The 14,682-nt window shown below is 31.1% G+C and overlaps 1 protein-coding gene across 2 annotated transcripts; it reads right to left on the minus strand.

The window, feature by feature from the left end:
• Positions 1–243: 243 nt before the first annotated feature.
• On the minus strand, positions 244–3,154 carry LOC7489700 (uncharacterized). 2 transcript variants are annotated; one of them, XM_002319689.4, is made up of 3 exons: positions 3,050–3,154; positions 1,706–2,947; positions 244–588 (listed from the first exon to the last, which is right to left on the minus strand). In XM_002319689.4, the coding sequence occupies exons 2-3, from the start codon at positions 2,896–2,898 to the stop codon at positions 474–476; spliced, it is 1,308 nt and encodes a 435-aa protein (XP_002319725.3). In that variant the 5' UTR covers positions 2,899–2,947; positions 3,050–3,154; the 3' UTR covers positions 244–473. The 2 variants fall into 2 exon arrangements, with proteins under 2 accessions (XP_002319725.3, XP_024439315.2); XM_024583547.2 differs by having other exon boundaries at positions 1,706–3,139.
• Between the last annotated feature and the right edge of the window lie 11,528 nt (positions 3,155–14,682).

A 14,682-nucleotide genomic window follows, 5' to 3' on the forward strand; every position in this document is an offset into this window, starting at 1 on the left:
TCTAAACCAGGAACATGTCTTATAATTTGTATCAAAATGGGGACACATACCGCATTTCTAATCATATCCAAGGAGATAGGATTAGAGAGGAGAAGCATTCCTGTGATTATAAGACAGCAACAGGCCTTGCAATTTTCCTATCAAGTGACAGATAAAACCTTAGATGAAGCAGATATTGATAGGGGAAAACTGAGATTTGTTTCAAACAAAAGCTGCTTTCACAACAAAGTTGGACGTGGAGGATAGGAAACACAAACCATTTGAGGAGTCAACTTTAATGGTGACTCAAAAAGCCAATGGTGAAAATGATAATAGATCATCAGTGCATGAAATTCCCCAATGATGAAAATTACACAGATATCTGCCTGCACCATGATTAACGAGAACCTACACCATACAGCTCTAAGAGGGCAGACAAATGGAGTCCAATAAACAGTTTCTTCGCTGAGCTTAATGACACTTCAAAATTTTGGTTACCGGGATTCCCAATCCTTCAACTTTTTGCTTCCTTTGGGTTTATCTATAGCAGCACTCATTCCAGCCATTTTTGCATTGTACTTTGCCCGCAGAGGATCATTGAATGTCCACCTGCAAAACAAACACACAGTAAACATTTGTTTCAGAGAAAAAATATGACAACTTACATATCCGAATTGTTTATTTTGTTAGCTCAACAAGTTCTTGATGGAAAAAAAAAACAGTAAAGCGTCTCAAAAATACTGGTATTCCCACTGAAACAACGATTATTGTAGGATCCATTAGGTGGCCAATTTGATAAAGAAGATAAAAAGCAAAATAATATAAATGCACAAAGATGTCTTGGGCATGCTGTCACAGTTGTCCAAGTAATTTAATTCAAAATGGCCCATCAATGCAAACTTGAAACAACATCTCCCAGGGAAAAAGGAGATGATTTTCATTTTCACATCCCCTATATTTTTTATAATTTGAAAGACAAAGGTCATAAAACTGAAGAATGAGATAGTAACTACCCTTGGCATCAAAAGATTCTGATTCTAGTTTCCCTCAAAATAAAAATTATTTCACCGAAGACATGCATGAAAACACATGGAAAAGAGGACGCTTCTTTTTTTTCTTAAATTTTGAAGTGGGGGGTGGGCATTTGAACCAGGGGACTCCAACAGACCAACTCCCAAGGCCTCAGCTTTGAGTCGATGCCTCTTAGGAGAAAGAGGAGGAGAATGGATTGTCATACTACATGAGACCGTAATAGTCCAAATGATTCAATTAAACTTGGCGACGTTTTTGAATTAGATTGTGATCATCTTCCACTAATAGAATAAAGCATCTTCTTCGGATTTGGAGCTTAATTTTTCCATCAGCAAGAATGTACTGCAAAGAACTTACGAGTTTGAGACTAAGAAATTAGAATTTGAGAGCATGTATAATTTATTACAAAGACTGGCATCAGGAACATGCATAGAACCAATTCTGTTTCTTGTTATTTATGATATGCATGCCCTTAAGCTGGTGTAAAATGCTTTGGCTGGATTTCAATAAGTGCAAGTATGGATTAAACTAATCCCCATTCATAAACAAAACTTACAGGGGAATGAATGGGACCTTTTTGAACTCAAAGTGCAAATGATCAACATCAGAGAAATAAATGCTATGCTCATAAAACAGCAGATATGATGGAAAATCAATACTATAAAAATAAAAATAATGGTTTGAATGGACTTACGGATTGTTCCAATCAGTCGTATCCTCATTGACAAGATGGGTCCATTTCGTTCGTCCACTGCGACCAAAGTGTTTGACTTGCATAACCTTGGGCAATATGGATTTATCCATCCTATCTTCTCCAGTCGGAGATGAGAAATCACGTCTGAAAATGTCATCTGTTCCGGCAGTTGCTGCCCGGTCATCAGGCTGATCCTGGAAGAAAGCACCCTTGTGGTAATATTTCTGCATAAACCTCCACTTCTGCTTCGATGGTGGAGCAGGTTTTGGATTCTTCCTCTCCCACTCTCTCCTCTCTTCCTCGGTCATATTCCTCACCCTCTCAATCTCTTCTCTCTCCTTCAACATTGCCTCACGGGCCTCTCTATCCCTTTTAATCCTTGCAATTTCTCTGACCTTCCAAGCCTCGTACTCCTCTGCCTCATTAATTTCATCATCAGTATCCACATCAGCAATATTTGCCTCCGTCTCCAGATTCTTCTGAATCAACTCCTCTTTCTGTATCTCCTCAACCAATATTTGCTTCGTCTCCACCTTCCTCTGCTCCAATTTCCTCCTCACCTTTTCCTCAAGAGCTTGTTCTTCAGCCTCAAGCCGCTCACGCTCAGCTATAGTATCTCTTTCCGACTTGGGCACAAAAACAGGCTTCACCATAGCCATTCCTGTCATTTCCTCTTCAGAATCAGTCTCGTACTCAGACTCCTCTTCTTCCTCTTCCTCCACTTCCTCCTCCTCCTCTATGGGAAGAAGCACAGCCTCCTCTTGCTCCCTATGGCGCAACTTCTCCTTAATCCTTCTCCTCCTTTCCTCCAATGCATCCTCATCCTCTTCCTCCATATCAGCCCATTCTTGCCTCCGCATCTCCTCCTCTTCCGTCGAAATAATCTCAGCCTGGCGAATCCTCCTATGATCCGCCCTCACTTCATCACGATTATCAATCCTGCTCTCAGCCAAACGACGCAGCCTGGGATCATCTTTCGACGCAGCAACATCATAGGAATCATCACGAATAGGAAAAGCTTTATCCAAGGCAGCAGCCCTCGCCATCCTAATATCTCCATCTTCATCAGCATCATCAGCCCACTCAGGGGCTTTGCCAGGCCAGTACCTTTTAACCTTGGTCTGTCCAATTTTACCTCTAAGTTTATCTCTAACAGCTAAAGCTGTATCACTAACACCCGCTGTAACCGACATTGTGAAAAGCTTGCCTGTTTAAACCACCTCTTCCTCCAATCCCTAATTTCTTTTAACACCAGGTAGAGCAATTTAATAAACGGAAATTTGGGGAAGAAATAGAAGAGCCCTAGGCTAGGTTAGGTTATAAATGAGGGTGGGATTCATTTACCTGCTCTTCAATTCAATTCAACTCTGCATAATTTTGAAGGGCGAGCTCGGTGAAGGGCGAGCTCGGCCAGGGAGAGAGGGATAGACGGCATTAATACTTATATTTTTTTATAAAAAAAAAAAAACTAACTAATACTTTATGAACAAAAAAAAAAGTTTAAAAAATAAAAAAGAGACAGGGTATCAATTTAAATCTAAATCAAAAAATTAATAACCTATAAATAAATTAAAAAATAGTTGTTGATATTTTTTAAAAGCTAAAATAGAATGCAAATGACATAATTATGAAAATATTTGACCATGAATTTTTATATATATATTTATCTTAGATCACTAATTTTTATTTGTATAAATGCATTATGTAAATATAATTTATTTATACCAAATATAAAAAAAATTAAATACAAATTAGAAAAATTCATTCTAAAAATTCAAAATAATTAAGAAATAACTAATATTTAAAAAAGGTGAAAAAAATAAAATATTAGAGAGGAGGGTATTGATCGAAATTTAAATAAAAAATTAATACATAGTAAGAAGTTCATAAAAAATAGAGAGGTGTTAATTAAAAAAATGATGATTGGCTAGCTCCACATGCTTAATCTATTTTAAAAAAAAAAAAAAAAACCTACTCTTGGTTTTCTTTAGGAATGTCGTCTTCTTCTTTTTTTTCTTTCTTGTTTTTTTTTAATTAAGTGATAAGTTACATATAATGGTAGGCGACACGCCTACTCAATTGCTACCCAAAATACGGTTACTATTATGGTAGCTGTAAAATCAAGAGGTTTGGCCTAAAAATCTTTTTTCATCCATTTTTACCTAACACACACACACACATCAAAACACCATTAAACCTCCACAAACCACTTAACAGCTCCAAAACACCCTTAAAATCACTTCAAAAAATGAAAATTAATCGAGTTCAAAAAAACCAAATGGATCCTAAATTATTTTTTTTGAAATGTAAAAAATTCACCATCATCGAACTTCTCTCGTCAAATCGAATTCATCTCAAAAATCCTGAATTATTTTTGTTGCTAAAATGCGAACAACCAATAACTTTCTATATTTTGTTATTTTTCGATGACTTTATCTCTCATCTCCTAGAGAGTGAAAAAACAAACAAAATAAACTTTTAGACTAAAATGAAATTCATAAAAACTTTAAGATTAACTGTGTCTCTTTATGTTTTACATTGTAGTCCTCTCTCTTTTAATTTTATTTTTTTACTATAATTTAAAACTTTATCTCATGGAATTTGATCACAAAAAGATTAAATCTAAAAACAAAAAATTATAAGAATGAAATTAAATAAAAAAAACAAGGGAGGTGTTTTACCGTTCATATGAACAATGAAGCACCTCAGCTATACCCAAAATATTTTAGTGTTTTAGTTAGTGGTAGTTGTTATTGTTAATACTATTACTACTACTATTATAAAAATATGTAACATCTTATAATGAATTTATTTCGAATTATTACCTTTATTTTTTAATTTAATATTTAGAGAAATAACAAAGAGATTAAAAGATGGATATATTTAAGTGAAATTAAACTGGGGAAAGAACAAAATTAAAGTCACTTAAAAATACAAATAATAATATACAACAACAACAACAACAATGTAAGTGAGAAGAAGATTTATTGAAGATTGTAATTTGATATTAACCACTATCATTTGGTATTATAGTAGCTTTTATTTTTTACCCAACCATAAAGAAAAATTGTTTGGTTTGCCAAATAGCTTCTACTTTTTATACCAACTCCACACATAATTGTTTTCAAACTTTAGTTTTGTAGAAGTTAAAATAACCTATTTTTCATTCATGGAGACCTACTTTCATTTATTTTGTATACAAAAATTCATCTCACAATAGTTTAACCAAATACATATTTCTCTAAACTTTTTTTTTTTCAAAATTGCAACTAAATTTCTTTTTTTTTTAAAACTGCAACTACAAAAACTATCACAAAATCAAACACACAACTTAATCTACTTCAACTAATAGCCAATTCATATAAACACTTCATAAATCATTTGATTTTCACCTTCTAAGATATTTTATTTATAATTTCAACCCCTAGATATAAGGAGTTTTAATTAACATTTTTTGTTGTATTCCGTTTATTTTTCTATTAAATGATATGAGTTGGACATGATTCTTTATATAAATATTAAAATATCATAACAATTGGTATAAAAAATTAAAAGAAAATAAAAAATTACTTGTGATTACACTTTGCTTCTATAGTTTCATAAATTATAATTTACATCTTAGGTCAACCCAAAATTTAAAATAAGTTAAAAAGATTTATATACCCTCGTAAACACATAAAAAAAAGACTTTTGTATCACAGCAAATCTCAATCACCCAAAATCAATCGATACACAATTTATTCTCTCCTCTACCACGAGCATAAAATGTCAAGCCTCAAAAACTCATAAAATACCGCAAACCTAAATCCAAAATCTCTCAAATCCCAAATCATAATCACCATAAAAAATTAGATCCATAAATCCTATTACACAAATTCTAAATCACAAATGATATTTATGAAAGGAGTTGTTGTTGTTGTTATAGACCATTCTCCCTTTTCATATGCTACCATGTATGAAGATCCAATAATGTTTTATTAGATTTGGGTAGTGTTTTAGTAGAGAGTAAAAGAATTTGTTAGTTCCAGCAGCTCCATTACCTTTTTGACCTCTTTTTCTATAAGCACACCTTTCTCTCTCTCCCTCTTCAGATCAATTTATTCTCCTTTTCCACTAGATTCTCATTTGCCTTTGAACCCAACAATCATCTTTCTCACATCTTCTCACTAAAAGCTAGCTTTTATAACATCCTTCATGCCCTAGTTACGATGACAACAAACACCACAACCACTCTCATCATCAATGACCATAAAAAAACAACAACCAGAAATAATATCAATCTTCCTTTCCTTATCTTTTCCCACCACTAGTGTCGCACGTGTGCGGCGTCGCGATGATATTCCACTTCATAAAATGTATCTAGCAAATATGGGGAGGTAATGAATTCTTGTCTTTTATTTGTGAAAAGCGGGAATGAGAGTCATCACCTAATATTTTGGTCACTAGAAACTCTAAGTGATTTTAGAGATCGGGTACGGGGACTGGTTGAATAAAGGGAAGGTATTAGCACCCCAAATACGCTCTACCTAAGGTAAGCTGCATTGTTTAATTGTCTGATAAAAAACTAAGGTCTTGTCATGTTTTCTAATTGTTGGTCTATCTAAGATTTAAGAAAAGTCATTCTCTGTAAGAAGATCCCTATCTTATCAGGTAAAAGTCTATCCGTTCTAATGTCTATATAAAAGAAACCACCTTTTTAATATCAGGAATACATTTTACATATAAATTCATAATCTTAGATACTAAAAGAAAACAAAATATTTTTTTAGAAATTTTTAAAATATTGGCCTAGTTCTCATGGGTCTAATAAACTTGTTATTAAAGCCAAATGCATGCTAAAACATATTTTTGAATTTGTGTTTTCTGTAAAAAAAAAATGATATGATTTTTTTTTTCTTTGAGAGACTTGGTCGTATGCATGAAAACAAAATTTTTTTTTGTTTTATAAATTTTTTTGTAATGTTTTGACAAAAACTGAGTATTTTAATACTAGATTTGTATCTTTACGGTATAAAAATACAAACCAATATTAAGAAAAATTGATAAAAATATATATATATATATATATATGCAGGAAAATCACAGATTTTTTAAAGGATTTTTCAGAATTTTTGAATTTTTTTATATATAATATATAATATTATAATATATAATACATAATATTATAAAATATGTGGGTTGGGTCGAACTCAGCCCGAAAGGGTTGGGCCGATCTCGCCCCAACAATCCTCTCTGTTTCTTTGGTCTAGGCTGGACCCGACCCAGACATCAGGGCTGGGCCAGAACCGGCCTGACCAAGAAAAGGAAGGGGGGAGAATTATTTTCCCCCCTCCCGTCCTCCTGTATGCAGAACGATATTCGTTCTGCATGCAGGAGGAGATGAAGACAAAGACAAAGGAGATGTTGGAGGGGAAAGAAGAGTTACTTGGCTGGAGGAGGCGGTGCCTTGCTGGCCTGGCTGAGGAAGTCGGCTTCGCTGGTGGTGCTGTGGTGGAGGCTGGTGGCAGAGAGAAAGAGGGAAGAGGAAAAGAGCGGGCTGCAGAGAGGAGAGGGAGACCGATGATGGCTATGGGTTGTCGACCAACGGTTGTGTTGGCTTCCTGTTATGGATATGAAGGTGTACGGGCTAATGGCAGCGTGGTTCGGCTCTGAAATGATAGAGAGAGAGGGAGAGAGAGAGAGAGAGTGAAGGTGGCATACCGAGTTAGGGAGGCTGGTTTTTTGGTTGTCTTTGGACCTAACTTTCTCCACCTCTAGAGCATGAAAACCAAATTTATTTATAAGTGGTGGAAGAGGGACACTTCGTCTCTTCTGGTGCAAAATCTCAGCCCTTGGTTAGACCTGAAAGCATCTCAACCATTAGTTCAAAGTAGCAATGATGAACTGTTAGTTTTGTGCAGGAAAAATGGCTGGTCGGGTTGGCCACTTTAGGGCGGTGCCACCGCCTCTACAACCTCGATCAACCCGAACGGTTTATACTAGCGTGTAGTCAGGTGTTAGGGGATCATTTTCGTGCAAGTTTCATTTAATTTGGGGAAGAAACGAGACGTCAAATGCCTTGGGAAGGCAGCCACCCAACCAGCCTCGCTGGAGAAGAAGATGAATAGTAATTTTCTGCCAATTACGTTTTAGTCCTTTAATTTGTGATTTATCTCTAATTACACCCCTGATTGGCCTCAAACTTTCAAATTTGTTTAATTTCACCCCTGACGAACTTCAATTCAAACCCCAGATTTCAGCGCCTTTTCCAATTTGATCCTTGGTTGTGGGTTTATTCAATTAAGTCCTTAATTGGCCATCAAACTTCAATATTTATGCAATTAAGCACCTGATTTGACCAAATCAACTCTCAAAAATTCTAATTTAACCCCAGAACTTTAATTTCTTCCAATTAAAGCCCAAATTTACTTGAAAATCAATTTTTCTTGCAATCAAACCCTCTATAAATTCAATTAAACCTCCAATAAAATTTAATTGAGTCTATAAATATTTGATTTTGGACATTTCTTCCTCAAATTGAATTTTCTTTGTCATTCGGACTCTCATCAGTCAACGATATACGATCAAATTCCAATCCTTGTATTTTTAAATCTCCTCAACCAATTTTTAGTCATTTTCTAAGTGCTTTGGCATCCTCTTCTCACTGCTTATTATTTTTTGGTTTTTCTTCCGAATATAATTTTTTGTAATTTCTCCTTTTTTGTGCGGGGACCTAAAAATGAGTTACAACAACTAGCAGGTATTGTTCCTCCTTTTTTCTCATCTCCTCTAATAATACATCACTAAATCGATCCAAGAATTTACACTAACAACTCCTAGAAACCTTTCAATCATAAAACCAAATTGAAAACAACCTTTTTCCTTTTTTGCATCAGTACATGACCTCCTATCACAAAAAAAAACAACCAAACAACCCCTAATCAATATGAAAAATCAAACAACCTTGATTTATAATTTTCCAATCAAAACTAAAAGTGCTAGGGTTTTTTTTTAAAACTTTACATAATTTTTTAATTTTATAATTTCAACATTACTAGGGTTTTTTAATCAGTAATTGTAATGTAATGAAATCTTGTAAATATCTCAAACTACTTTCTGACTTTATTTTGGCATATGATAGTGAAGATGTAAAGTTCTATATAACTTATAAACTAGGGTAAGTAGATTATAAGTTCTGAAAGAATGAAGGCAAAATGTAAAAATGACTAAATTATAGGAAAGTTAAGGTAGTTTCCCTTAAAATAAATAATAAAAATATCCTTTACAATATGGTAAAAATATCATAAAAAAATTACCCATTAGTAGTTTGATAACTTTTTGGTACTTCTAAAAGAATTAAGTGGTTTACATGGCTAAATTGGTAATAATATAATAGAAAGGTTGTCAATTGAAACAACCTATTAGTTCAAAAGTTGTTATGATAATGATGGTGACGACAACAACAACAATAACAAAGGTGTGAAATAAAATAATCATATTTGTCTGGTTTAGTGAGGTTGGAACCAGGGTCAAGCATTATATGACCAACTCCAGTTTGATCTCTTTAATGCCTGATTTTACTAAAAGGATAAATGCTAGATTTGGATAAAACCTAACCTATTTGAATCAGGTCTAGGTAGAGTATATGAGTTTTGCTCGGCCCAGCACAAAACCTAACTCATACTCTTTTCAAACTTGTTAAATCTTATACTGAAGTATTTTTTTGCTATCTATAATACATCTCAGATTTCAATCTAGAAATAATAATATAATCTTTTACTAATTACAATTATAAAGCATAATTCACAATTTATCATTGTTATATAAATTTTTTCACATTAAGAGTTATTAAGTGATCACGCTATGTGATCTAAGTATTATGAAAAACAAGTAAATAACTAAAAGGTGTCATCATACTAAGAACGTTTTGATAAAACTCAACTTTATTTAAGATAGTCAGATATCAAACAAATGATGAGGTGTAATCAAATATCAAACCAATAATGATGTACCTTCCAAACCCACCTTAACCATATATTCGTAGACAGGTTTTTAGCTTAGGAGGAGGAATAAAAATGGTATAAGCTCCCAATATTAGGACAACAGAACAACACAAGCTCCCAATATTCTACAGCAAATATCATGATCTAAAATGGATAAAATCAAACTAGTAAAATAAAACACAATCGAAAAATTTACAAATCTTAATAACAAATGATGAAAAACATGATGCACCATTAGATGACTCAAACATGTTCATGAAGGAATATGGTGATGCATGTGAGAATATTTTAACATCTTGACTAGTTAAGGTGAAAAACAAAGAGAGAATGCCATATGTTCATCTAAGCGATTTTTTTAGAAGTTCTTTGAGGTCTCCAACTTCAAAAGAAAAAAAAATTTAAAATATTTTGAAATGAAGTAAGGTTCATTCATGTACTTGGAATGGGAATGGAAACCAAAAACATAATTAGATTTATACTTCAACACATGAATTCATCATATTATTTTCTATAAAAATTAAAGTATATTCAAGGTGAAATATGGCTTTCTATCCCAGACACACCATATGTTCCTGTTGAAAAATACAAAAATTCTTCATTGAAAAATAACAAGAAAAAACAAAAAATAACCTCAAGATACAATTTTTATAGTTAAGAAACTCCTCAAGCCATGCACATCGACAATAATAACTAAAACTTTTCTTTTGCTATTAATTTTCTAAAATGCCAGAGTTGTATCACTTAATTTTTCTAAAATAAATCACTATTACCAAAAGTTCCACATCCTTGTTATTATACATTCATGTATATCATTCCTTCCACAATGAATTCTGATTTTGTTTTTCTTAGAAAACAAAAGGCATCATTTGTAACACTGGTGATGCATAAAGAATCAACAACTAATAAACAAAATTGGAAACCACCTATGTGTATGCAAATCATTCAATTCTCTATGTTTGTTTACTTTTTAGGTTCATTATCAATTAATTGATAAATAGTAATTGTTAGCAAAAAGTTTCTCATTTTGGATGCTTATACACACTGAGTCATTTATGATCGATCAAAAATCTATAAAAAAACATGATATAGAGAATAAGTAATAAAATCAATTTGGTTTGGAGTTAAAGAACAGAGTTGAGATCAATATAACTATAGTCAATTTTTTTAATGCATTAATAATGTATCCCCATCAAGTTGCAACCTAGCATATGAAGTAAATGTAAGTATGCAACGACCTAAAATTGCTCAAAAGTTGAAAAGAGTAACCACTGTAAAAAAAAAAAAACATATTAAATGAGAAATTATAATGTACATAATATGCAGCCTAGTGGCAGACCTCATTTTTAATTTCTCATCTTGTTTATTTAATAATTTATAAAGTAGCTTATGAGACAAAACCGAAAGAAAATTTGAAGTGAAATTTAAAGAAAATAGAAGTTGTAGAAAAATGTAGTAAAGGTCACATTACCTTTAGAATAATTCCTATAGGAATAAAGTTAATAAGTAGCTCCTATAACTTCCCTCGAACCTAATCTAAAGCATTTGGAGAACATGTTTGATTTGAAAGTTTAAATGAAGAAAGATGGATCTATAAAAATTAATTATTTATTTTATATTAGACATTACACAATATAATATGAATAAAATATAAAAACTTATAAGACTATACTCCTAATTATGTCTTAAGATAATTCAGAAACATACTTCTCCCAGTCTATTATGGGAATTGCTTGACTATTTGTAAAAAGATATCTATAATTGAAACAAAAAAATATCAAAATAATATTATTAAAAACCTTGTGATGATATATTTTTCAGCTATGTGTCTAATTTAAAGAATATTATTATGAATTTGGTCGGTTTCTTAAGAAAGAATATAAGATTGATATGAAGAGTTGTTGCAAATTATAGGATATTATAGGAGTGTATTTTTGTTGCAAATTTAAAGTGATGGTGATAAATGTTTAAAGGCTTGTGCAATTGATTCCTTTTGACTTTGACAATTGAGATTGAGTCACTTTAACTTTGATGGGTTGAACTACGATGTATCATAGATTTAATAATGTTAAGGAAGCGAAAAGACAACATGAATTAAATATATTATGAATTAAATAACGATATGAATTAGACATGATTACGCAATGAATTACAATATATATTAAAGGTAGTTGAGAAAGGAAATGATTATATGATTTATACGTGTTTAGTAAATAAATTGTGGAGTATTGTGAAATAATAATATTAATATAAATTAAATATATTCATGAAGAGAAAATACTTATGAAGTAACCTCAATATGAAAAGGAAACACTTAATGAAAGTGTTTGAATGAGATTAATGAATTTTAAAATTGTAAGGAATAAATTGTATAATGAAGAATTAAATTAGATTATGAATGAAACAATTATTATGATGCAAAAGTGATAATGTGATGAATAAAATGAAGTGAAGAGTAGGGGTATAATTATGAAAAATATAAAATGTTGGAAATTGATATAAGATCAATGTTCTTAAAGAAAAAATTATGAAATTGATTTTGATCATATAATGGTTAAACGTTAGTAACTGGAATGATGTAAATATTTAATATAATTTATTTTGTAAATTTGTGTATGTCACATGTAAACTCCTTTGAGGACATAATTTCTTAGGGTCACTAAGCTATCTAGTATTATATAAAAAGAATATTTGTATTTTTAAAAAGAGAAGAACTTATAAATGATTAATGTGAAAGTAATTTTAACACGAGTTGTAATAAATTGTAAACATTTATAAAACTGTTGAAAGGTTATTATGACTTTTCTTCACACACATACACACTAGATCATTGAAATTAAGTAAAAATACACAAGAAAGTGTGGGATGTTACAAGGGGATATTTGGTATTTTCAAAATATTTTTGTTATTATCATGTATGATGAGAGACAATTTTTTATTTTTATTTGGATATATATATATTCACACACAACCAAAAGCAAAGTAAAACGATCAAAATATTATTGAAAGTATAAAAAACATTACATCTAGCCTCAAGGGGTTTTTTCATCTTTTAACAAATGATTTTTTGTTACTACTATATTAACTCAAAGGCAACTTGATATTTAGCTAAATATAAAACAAAAAAGGCATGCATATAGGAGGCGGTAACACTCTTCGGGCGGCGCGTGTGACACCTCCTAACATCCAAAAATACCCTTTCGTTGTGCCATTGAAAATACCACCGTGTCCTTTTCAATTTGGATCGACAAGTGTCAGCGGTGGTGGTCCAATTTATCGCCAATAGGCTTATCTTTTTTTCTTCTCTCTCTCCTCCCCTGAAAATTACAGCTTTGTCCTATTTGTTGATGGTATTTCAACTTCAATTCTTATTCTTTTGATTTCTAATTTTTGTTCTTAGCCCTTTTGTATAAATTTTATTTGTTTTCAATTTCATTATTCAATCTCAATTTACCAAATATTGTATTTTCTAATTTGGTCTTTATTTTTTTTTATTTTAGAATTTTTTTTCCTTGATCTTTTATAAAAGTTTTATTGGTTTTCAATTTTATTCCTCAATCCAAATTGATGGTGTTATATTTTTCAACTCGGCCCTCATTATTTTGATTTCTAATTTGTTTTTCTTGGCTTTTTTGTAAAAGTTATCATTCTTTTTTATTGCACCCTTCAATCAAAAATTTATTTTTATTTTTTTATGTCAATTTTGATCCTCATTCTTTTGATTTGTTGGAGTCCTTTTGCTAAATTGGTTTTTCTTTTTAATTTCACCCTTCATCCAAATATAAAATTTACTTTGTATTTTAATTTTGATCATCATTCTTTTAATTGTTATTTTTTTGAATCCTTTTGTATAATTGAATCTATTTTTTTTTTAATTTTATCCATCAATATTTGATTAATTAAAAATTGAACTTTATAGTTTTTCCCATATAAGATGCTTCAAGCCTAATAACCTAGGTTACGGGTTTAGAAAGTCAATACAATTTTTTTTAATAAAAAAATTAGCTTTATAATCCTTTTTATTTTTTTATCGGGTTATTCCAATCTTATAATCTAAATCACAAGTTTGGCAAGATATTCTGGATTGGCTCAACCCTAATTATCTCGGGTTATAAATTTGTCATTCTAACTCAGGTTAACCAAGACCAATTTTTATCCTTTTTTTACCTTATCTTATTATTCCGTATTTAATAAGCTATGAATTGCGATATAAAGTTTGTTCTCAATTGAAAAGAAAAAAATTTCTCAAGTTATCCTAGACACTTTTCTTTTTAAATTTAACCATCCACTATCTTTTTCAATTTTTTCCCATATAATTGAACTAATATGTCAATTTATTTAACCTAATTAGAGCTATTACCCAAGTCGCATATTTTTCTATTTTAAAACTGCCTTGTAGCATCTTAACATCATTTCTTTCCGCAAAAAAATTAATTCATCCCCTCGATAAAGTACGAGCACCAAAGATAGTAAATTTCTATTTTTGCATGTTATACAAGAGCTATTTAGGTTAACTTAGGTTATGTTTAGTAATGTTGCAGGGAATATATATATATAGAAACAAAACAAAGATATGTTTGGCTCAAAATACCGAAGAGGAGTAAAATAATTTTAGCGTGAATTTCAAGACTTTCAAGATAAAAAGTATAAGAAAACATTCTTTTTGTTCCTATTTTCAGTACGATAGTAACTAAACACTATCTTGATGTACACATACCAACATGGTTCGCAATATTATTGAGATGGACTCAAATCATATTTCTATCCAAAGCAAAGAAAGAATAACCAAGTATATTGTAATACATTTGACAATCCCTTTTTTGTGTGTTCTTAATAATGCAACAAAAAAAACTTTTCAAAGAATTTTCAATTGAAAATTCAATAATATTTTTTTTATATTTTTAATATAACACATTAAAATCATTGAAAAGCATATAAAAAAATAATAATCTAACATTTTTTAAAACAAAAAATAGTTTGAAAAGTATTTTAAAAAAC

The sequence above is a fragment of the Populus trichocarpa genome, chromosome 13 (assembly GCF_000002775.5).
Source record: "Populus trichocarpa isolate Nisqually-1 chromosome 13, P.trichocarpa_v4.1, whole genome shotgun sequence".
Taxonomy (NCBI): Eukaryota; Viridiplantae; Streptophyta; class Magnoliopsida; order Malpighiales; family Salicaceae; genus Populus; species Populus trichocarpa.